Source organism: Psittacula echo (genome assembly GCF_963264785.1).
Source record: "Psittacula echo genome assembly, chromosome: 18".
Classification (NCBI taxonomy): domain Eukaryota; kingdom Metazoa; phylum Chordata; class Aves; order Psittaciformes; family Psittacidae; genus Psittacula; species Psittacula echo.
Genome location: NC_137754.1, coordinates 7237882 through 7247133, shown reverse-complemented (window position 1 = coordinate 7247133; position 9252 = coordinate 7237882). Strand labels below are relative to the sequence as shown.

At 55.1% G+C, this 9252-nt stretch overlaps 1 protein-coding gene across 1 annotated transcript; it reads left to right on the top strand.

The window, feature by feature from the left end:
* Window positions 1-1206: 1206 nt before the first annotated feature.
* B3GAT1 (beta-1,3-glucuronyltransferase 1) lies at window positions 1207-8474 on the top strand (the record flags this gene model as incomplete). The annotated part of the gene is made up of 4 exons (XM_080631788.1): window positions 1207-1393; window positions 3504-4012; window positions 6003-6299; window positions 8388-8474. 4 exons carry the CDS (start codon window positions 1207-1209, stop codon window positions 8472-8474), a joined length of 1080 nt encoding a protein of 359 aa, XP_080487914.1.
* Window positions 8475-9252: the final 778 nt, after the last annotated feature.

Below are 9252 nucleotides of genomic sequence, written 5' to 3'. Positions count from 1 at the left end.
TCCCTGGCACAGGTTTCTCTATGGGAGGTAGCAGGTTCCCCTTGTTTTCCCTGGGAAGTTAACCCCTCTGTGACTGAAGTGCTGATCTGGTTGTGCCCAGCAACTTGAATCCCACTCCAAAAGGACAAGCCATGGCTTCTTGGAGCCGTTTCGCTTCAGGGCTTCCGCTGGGCTCAGTGTCAGAGGCACAGCCAAGGAAAACCACATCTAGCCAAATCAGGGACCTGACCCTGCGTCTCTCCAGCACTCCCATTCTCTGCAGCCCTTTCAGCAGCAGGTTAATGCCTTGCCCCGCACGGGAGCAGTGGTACTAAAGTGGTACCCGTGTTTGCAGAGTGTCCATTGTGTGTATCCCTAAGTGATGTACTTTGCTTGCCGAGACACTTGGATAAAACACAGTCTGCTTAAATGTTGTATGGGCTTATACTGAATCAACCCGAGCCATCGTGGCAGTTTAACATGCTCCAGTTGCAACACCCCTGAGATGGAAGAAATGAGCCATTGGAGCTGCCTCAGAGATGCCAGTGGGATGGTCTGAGCTGAGGGGAAGACAGTGATGGGCAAAACAGAGAGTCACTGGTTCACTGGAGCTGTATTCCCAAGGGAGCAGGCACAAGGCAACCCAAGTGCTCTGCCTGGCCTAGGGAGAGGGTCTGACTTGTCACAGGATCATTACAGTCTCTGCTTCCTCTGAGGGCATGGGCCTGGCACGTGGTGGTGTGAGGCTTGGCTGGCTGGGGGATGAAGGGTCCTCTTCTGCTGGGCATGGTCAAGCACTGATGCAGCACTGAGCAGCTTCAGCTCGAGGAGGTGGATGCGAAGGGAAGCAAGGCTCTGAGCACGCTGGAGGGGTGGGACACGTTGCTGCTGCTCAGTGCCCAGCTCTGATTTGCTCTTCCTGAGGAGGATTGTGCGCCCTGTGCAGCAGCTCCATAGTGCTCTTCTGTGCCTACTCACCTTCGTGCTGTGTTGCAGGTTTCCTTCCACATGAGTCCCTGAGGTTCCTGCTGGCAGCTCCAGCGCTGTGCTGCAGAAGTGCCCTCCTGCTCCGGGTGTCAGCAGCCGAGGCCCCTCCAAACCTGCTTCTGCAATGGGTGGGTTGTAAGCACTGGTAAGACCACGAGTCGTGTCGCCTCTGCTGCTCTCTCCTTCTCGCGTTCGCTCTCTGTGTCCTTGTTCCTTCCTGCCCATTTATTTCTATTCTCCATGTGCTCTGCTGTTCTGTCTCTGGGGTTCTCACTGTCAGGTAATGAGGAGCTGTGGGTCCAGTCAGTCTTGGAGATGCCGAAGAGACGAGACATCCTGGCTATCGTGCTGATAGTTCTGCCCTGGACACTACTAATCACCGTCTGGCACCAGAGCACCATTGCTCCACTGCTTGCAGTGCACAAGGGTGAGAGAACTCAAACCAGCCCATGCCCGGTCTGTGCATCCCTCCCTCGTCCTCATCTCCTCCCTCATTTCATTTCTCCATGGCAGCCATGCTCATCTCAGCTCCCAGTCCATGCTCATGCAGAAGCCTCCCCACTTGTGCTGTAGGAACAGCCCAGTGCTCGCAGAGGTTCCTCACACACATCAAACTCCAAGCCATGGGGTGTGCTTGCTGCACTTGGAGAGCTCTCTGTGCCCTAAATCCAGAGTTCTGAAGGAAGATGCCTTTCTTTGCTCTTGGTGGATGATGATCCATAGCGGAGGAGCCCCTTCCTGCTGTCCCTGCACACCAGTCAGTTGAGCAGGAAAGCTGCAGAAGCAAGAGAGCAGAGGAAACAAAGCTGCCACTTGAGACAGCTCTGGGAGATGGGAGGCAAAGAGCATCTGTAAGTGTCCTCAGGAAAGCAGCCAACTGGTGCTCCTGCACTTGAAGAAGGCAAGAGCCAGCATCTCACCTGAGTGTCTGTGCAGTTCCAATGCTAGGAGAGCATCAGCTCCCACACTGCCTGTCACACAAAGCATTGAACAGAGCCCTGGCCCAGATCAGATTGATGCAGGAAGTTCTGAGGGATCCCCTCTGGCCAGAAGGTCCTAGTTTTTATCCTGTTCTTGGCACAGCGGCAGTACCCATAGGCTGTGAGAGCTCTTGCAGGCTTCATTCTTGGCTCTGCCCTTCTTGCTGCAGGTCGGTATGGGGAGGCTTGTGTGAGGGGAAGAAAGCCACTTCATTTCCCCTCTCTGGTCTCTTTCTATGGAGGATTCTTTCCCCTTTTCAATGTCATGTTTGCACCCATCCTCCAAAGATGCTTCTTCCTTGGCTGAACACTTGGAATTGTCAGCTCGGAGTCTGCTGATGTGCTTTGCTGATGTGCCAGCATGTGCAGGCATCTCATCCCTGTCCATCCCCACCAGATAGACACATCTCCCTCCATCAGCGCCATGGAGTAGGAGACCTTCATTCGGTTCAGGGCTGCAATCAAAGTCTGCGATGCTGGAAGAGCAGCATGCAATGATCCTGCTGGGTCACCTAATATATATAATAATATATATAATAATGTCTGGTCTCTCCTTTCTCATCTGGTGGTCGCTCCGTTTGCAAACCCTATGGCTCCAAGAGGATGTGCCCACTAGAGAGCAGCTGCCTCAGACACTGAATGGAGGTGTCCCTTCACCTCTGCCAGCTCCTGACTGTAGACTGTGGTGTTCCTTCTGCTCTGCAGCGGTACTGAAGTGTGAAAGTCGCACCCTACAACAGGGGCAGGACCTTTTCTTCCCTTTAGCTGCATAGGAAGGATTCTATTTGCAAGGAATAGTTTGGATCATTGTATCCTATGTGCATGCTGTTTATTGTTCGCTCTGCTCTGCTGAGTGTGATCCTCAGAGACAGGGAGGGCCTTCCTCAGGAGGGGTTAGAGGTGAGAGTCTCTGCAGGACAATGCCTACACTTGCAGGCTTTGATTCCCCTCTCCATCTCTGGATTTGAAGTGTGTCTTTCCCTGCTTCTGCATGCCCCATCCCAGGCCTGTCAGTGCTGCAGAGTCCCAAGGTGGTGCTGCTGGGAGATCTTCACTGCCTTGATATTACCACCAGTTAGCTCCCTGCCTCCCAATCCAGGTGTCTCGGTGTCCCACTGAACGTGGTGCCCAGAGCACTGGAGCTCTTTGGGAATGACACCTCATCCATCCCCGCTGCTGTTTTCTTTATCTAGATCTAACTGCTCTACAAAAGCCTGTCTCTTCCGTAGCTTTGCCTGGAAAGCTGAAAGAGATGATCCTCGAGGTCACTTCCAGCCTGGTACTCTCTGATTCTGGGTGCTTGTGGAAGTTGCTGTGAGCACTCAGGCCTTGCTTGGTGCTGCTTTTCTAAGAGCAGAACCCTCTTTCCTCCTGCGTGTTTGTCCCTGATGCCTTTATTTATTTGTGTATGTATGGAAGCCTCCATCCCAGCTTGTTTCCTGTCCTCTGCACCCAGGAGGGTGACCTGCTATTAGCAACCAGCCGGCGGGCTCAGCTGGGGGGTGCTGGAGGACTGACTCCATGCAGCTCTTTCTTCTCTCTCGTACCCTTGCTCAGATGATGGTGGTGACTCCCAGCGTGATCTCGCTGCAGGCTTGGACTCCAAGGAATACTGCCTGTCGGAGCGGGACATAGTGGAGGTGGTGAGGACAGAGTATGTTTACACCCGCCCGCCCCCGTGGTCAGACACCCTGCCCACCATCCACGTCATCACCCCCACCTACAGCCGGCCCGTGCAGAAGGCAGAGCTCACCCGCCTGGCCAACACCCTCCTGCACGTCCCCAACCTGCACTGGATCCTGGTGGAGGACTCCCAGCGCCGCACGCCCCTCATCACCCGCCTGCTGCGGGACACGGGGCTCAACTACACCCACCTCAACGTGGAGACCCCGCGCAACTACAAGCTGCGGGGGGACATGCGGGACCCCCGCATCCCCCGCGGGACCATGCAGAGGAACCTCGCCCTGAGGTGGCTGAGGGAGACCTTCAACAAGAACAGCAGCCAGCCTGGCATTGTCTACTTCGCCGATGATGACAACACCTACAGCTTGGAGCTCTTTGAGGAGGTAAGACCCTGCTGGGCTCGCCTGCAGCTTGGGACATGGCGGGTAAAGGATGCGGTGTGCTGAGCCGAGGGGATGCGGTGTGCGTCCCCTCCTGAGCTCCTGGACCACAGTCATCCTGTGTGAAGTGATGGGAACCCCAGTGGCATGAGATCAGGTAGGTTTCACTGTAAAGGAAGCTAAGGAGGAGCTGCCTTCCCCTGTGGGGAGTACTGGCGGAGTGGAACATCACAACATACATGTCCACCCTCCTTCCATGCACCAGCCTGGAGCAGATTTCCAGCCGGTTTCTGAGCTGATGTTACCCACTTCTCCACCATCCCTCTGTATTGCACTTGGCTGCCTGTGAATTGGTGTTTGTTCTTGTCTGAGGAGTCCCTGAGGTTTCTCCTCCCTGCTTGCTGTTCGCATATGCTTGCTCTCATCCCACAGTGCCCACTGGTTGAATCCTGGAGCCGTCAGGAGCATGGTGCCTGCTCTGCACTGCAAGGCAGCAGTGCCCTTTCAGAGCTATGCCTGCAGGGTGTCCTGCAGGACATCTTCCCCAATGGCTCTGCCTTGCTGCACACACGAGGAGCATGGGTTTGTGCTTGGTCCTTCTCCCAGAGAGGTGGAGCCCCTCACACTGCCTTGGAGAGGGCTGCTCTTGCAGCAAGGGATGAGAATGGGGACTGCTTCCTTCCCCACCAGCTGCCAGGTTCCATAGCAGGGAGCTCCACACACGCCTCCTTTCCCTCCCCTGATGGCTTTCACTTTAGCTTCGATAGCCACAGCTTTTAAAGCTGGAAGGAAATCCAGATGAATGCTTTTCTTCCACAGTCCCCTTTGAGCCTGGTTCCGGCAGCATCTCGAGACAGACACCGTGCATGAATAAAGCAGAAAGGGTTCCTTCAGTCACCTGTGGGCTCTGCTTGCAGAGGTTTCTCTCTGATACGAGCTGCAGTTTGAGGCCACATGGAGCTGCTGCAACGTGCTGCGAAATGCAGAAGACACGCACTATTGTTCCCTGTGGGCAGGGGCTGCTCTTAGCATGTGTATAATGCAGAAGGGCAAGTGCCAGAGCTCCTCTGGTCTTGTTTGCTGCAATTAGCAGTGATGAGATTAGCTCTGGGAGATCCCTGATCTGAGAGACTGGGCTGAGAACAGGCTGGAGGCTGAGCCTGCCAGCAGAGAGGGCCTGGGTGAGTGGGCAGCCTGGCATTCAGAGCATCTGCCTTGGCAAGTGCAGGCATCTCGAGTGGCCCCTCGTGGCTCCAGTCTCTGCCTGTTGACTCTGCAGGGAGTGGAGGCATCCAGCATCATTCCACCGGGGGTAGGAGCAGGTACAAAACCCTGTCCTGCATGCTGGGAGCTTCTGGAGAGGCTCCGCTGGCTCTGAGGTGTGAGCTGCAGCTGCAGTGCCTCACTCTGGGGATGCTTTGGGTCTTGCTCTGCCTCACAGGCTGAGACTGCAGCTCAGACTCCTTAGCTTTCACCCTGCTTCCTAGATACGCCATTCCTGCATTTCCAGCTGGTGCTTCCCTCCTGTGTGTCCTATCTCCCGTGCCGTCCATGTGGGGCACTGACGCCCCACAGCTCTAAAGGCCTTTGGACAAAACCCCACTCTTCGGTCTCAGTTATGTGTATTATTGGCAGCTCTGGGGTTAGTGCTGCGCTCATGCCAGCTTCACGGCCAGGTTGGATGCGGCTTGGAGCAAGCTGCTCTAATGGAAGGTGTCCCTGCCCGTGGCAGGGGTTAGAGCTGGATGAGCTTTAAGCCAACCCATTCCGTGGTTCTCTGCTTGTTTCAGTGGCTGCCCATTCCCATTGTGCCGCTTCCCAAAGCACTTGGCTTCTGCATCTCCTGATGCTCTTCCTTGTACCCGTGAGCGTCGAGCTCTGCAGCTTGGGAGCGCAGCCCGGGTTCTTGGCTCTAGAGCTGGTGCTGAGCAGGACGCAGGCGCCCTGCCGGGTGCTGGCAGCCCCTGCAGCCCGTCCCTCTGTGCCCCTGCAGATGCGCAGCACCAGGAAGGTGTCGGTGTGGCCGGTGGCCTTTGTTGGAGGGCTGCGCTACGAGTCCCCCCGCGTGAACGCCGCGGGCAAGGTCTATGGCTGGAAGACGGTGTTCGACCCGCACCGCCCCTTCGCTATAGACATGGCCGGCTTTGCGGTGAACCTCAGGCTCATCCTCCACAGACCTCAGGCGTACTTCAAGCTGCGAGGAGTCAAGGGGGGCTACCAGGAGAGCAGCCTGCTCCGGGAGCTCGTCACCCTCAGCGACCTGGAGCCGAAAGCTGCCAACTGCACTAAGGTACGGTCTGCTCCTCGTGCGTGCTGCGGGCGCCCAGGGCAGCCCCATCGTGCCATCGCTTGCCTCCTCTTTTCATGTAGGTTGGTGACCAGTGCTTGCACCGTGCAGGGGAAGCCTCACAGGCAGCAGCGCTCGAGCTGTTGATTTGAGTGACAGGCATGGAGCAAGGCTCTTGGCCTTGCCTGGACCTGGTTGGTGACCAGCACTGCTCTGCAATGCCGTCCCCTGTAAAGCTGTCATTTACGCCGGAGGAGCTCAGGTTCTGCAGCACTCTCTGCCTGTGCTGCTCCGTGCTGGACATGGAGCTCTCTGCTGCAGCTGCAATAGCTCGGACCAGGCTGCTGTAACCTTTTCTTCTCTTGTGGTCTGCTGTGTTCTCTCTGTAACACCCCTCACAAGGCACAAAGCGCAGCTGAAGATCAGTTTGAGCTCATTTAATAGCAATGGCCTCGATTCTCTTGACACAGAGGAAAAGCAAGAGTTACAGGGAGAAGTGAGCTGTGTTTGTTACACCAGGGGGTGTGCTCTGGGAGAAGAGCATCTCCACAATGCTGAAGAGAGCCTTAGAGATGCAGGAATTTGGGTTAGCACAAGCTGGGAGGAAGCTAAGCTGTCATTGCAGCTTGCTGTCTCTTTTCCTTCATGCTGTAGAGTCCCCGTCTCAAACAAGAACCCCTGCATCCCCTCCTGTGTGCTTGGAACCCTGTGGCCCTCTCTCACCGTAGCTCAACTTGCCTGTTGGCTTTCTAATTCCCTGTTAGAAGGCAATGTCTGCTGTGGATGGGCAGGCCCTGAAGGGCTTGTGGGGAGCAATCAAACAGGGGTTTGGACCAGCTCCAGACAGCAGCTGGTCTCTATTGCCCCAGTTGGTGAGATTTAAGCCCTGCACAGGAGGTGATGGCTCGTGTCAGAGGCAAATTTGGTCCAGCAGCTTCTTGGGGTGCTCCTGTTTAACCAAAGGGTTTGCGAAGGGCTTTGTTCATCCTTTAGAAACAGGACGTGCCCTCGTTTCCTCCCCAGGAGCAGGGCCTGGGTATGGAATGGCACATCCTTGGATTAACTGTGCAGAGCATTGTCATAGCAACGGGAGGAAACCCCCGCAAGGCAACAAGCATCAGTGAGAGCAGGTGAAGGGAAGCAGGAAGCTGTAACTGAAGGGATGAAGCAGCTCCCAGCAATCCAGGTTCTGGGAGCAAAGCAGTGAGTGTAATTGAGTCTGGTATGGGAGAGCGTTTTATACAGCTTCCATGCAGCAGAACAGCACAGCTGCTGGAGGCTGCTTACCTGTAACCCCCTCCATGAATGGCAGACCTCCTTCAGTTTATATGTATTCCAGTTCTCATCCGCAGATGGTCATCCCTAAACAGTCTTCCAGTGCCTAAAGGGGCTACAGGAAACCTGGAGAGGGCTTCAATCCAAACCATCTCATGATTCTATATTACATTTTGCTGCCAAGACTGAAGGAAGCTTTAGCAGAAGCTTCAGTTCTGGTTGAAGTTGGAGAGGGGCTGTAAGCAACGTATTGTACATGGTACAGAGAGTGGCAGTGTGAGGCCAGCATACCAAAGGAGATGTGTATGGGGGTTTGAGGTGGGCTCTGAAAGGACCATGTGCATGTGGAAGGCGGGGAGTGTTCTGCACCTACCTCCTGCATCTGGGGCTTCCCTCCAGTGATGGCTGATCAAGATGCACTGAAAAACTCACGTTCCTCTTCCCACACTGGCCAGGGATGCAGTAACAGGATAAGCAACAACCTGAGTAAGGAGCTGGCTCTGGGGGGAACTCAAGTGTGGCTCTGTTTGGGAGGGAGCTGCCTTACAGCATTGCGAGGGTGGATGAGCCTCTGGAGGAAGGTGGCTGCTAACTCCGTGGAAGGGGCAGGTTAATGTCCCAAGACAGCACACTGTAAAATGGGCTGTTTCTGTGCACTCTGCGGAGCAGCAGGGCTGCCCAAATGAAGCTTTATGCAAACCTCCTCTCCGCTCCGAATGCGCCATTAGGCCCCAGGGTAGGCGGTGAAATTGCACCATTGATTGAATGTGCAGGAAGAGTTGTTAGTGCAGGCAATGACTTCTGTCGCTTCTTCAGATCCTGGTCTGGCACACAAGGACAGAGAAGCCTGTGCTGGTGAATGAGGGGAAGAAAGGATTCACAGATCCCAACGTGGAAATCTGACTGCGTGGCTGAACGGAGACCAACAGGAGGTAAGAGCTCTTGGATCTGGATGCCGAAGCGAGGAGCACACCAGGCAGTGACTCTTCTAAACGTGCTTTTTCAGTGCCATTTTTCACATTCTGACCTTCCCCTTCTGCAGAACGTCCTGAGACAAGTAAAGAACCTCTATTTGATCTTAAAGACAAGCTGCAGAAGGGGAGAGACTTGGTGAGAGGCTCAGGGGAAGGAGAGAAAACCAGGGGAGGAGAGTTTAGGCACAAGTTACGTGGTTAGATAACCAGACCTCTGCCCAAACAGCAAGGCTGCCTTATGAACTGTCCTAATAGAGCCAAAGCACAAGGGTGCACGATGTGCACTTAGTCTGCAGTTGGTTTGCTGAAGTGAAGGATGGACTGTTCACTCCTATCTGCATCCAGACCATGTTGCTGCATTTCGTGATTACAGGGAAAAATAAATGCACAGCTCCCTTTAACTGGAGTGTACAACCAGGCCTGAGGGCAGAGGAAGCTGCTCCTTGTTCTCTTCTTCTCTGGAATACAGGGAAGTAAGCACAGCAAAGGGAAGGGGTCCATGTGCTCAGCAGCAAAGGGAAGGGGTCCGTGTGCTCAGCAGCAAAGGGAAGGGGCCCGTGTGCTCAGCAGCAAAGGGAAGGGGTCCCTGTGCTCAGCAGCAAAGGGAAGGGGTCCCTGTGCTCAGCAGCAAAGGGAAGGGGCCCGTGTGCTCAGCAGCAAAGGGAAGGGGTCCCTGTGCTCAGCAGCAAAGGGAAGGGGTCCCTGTG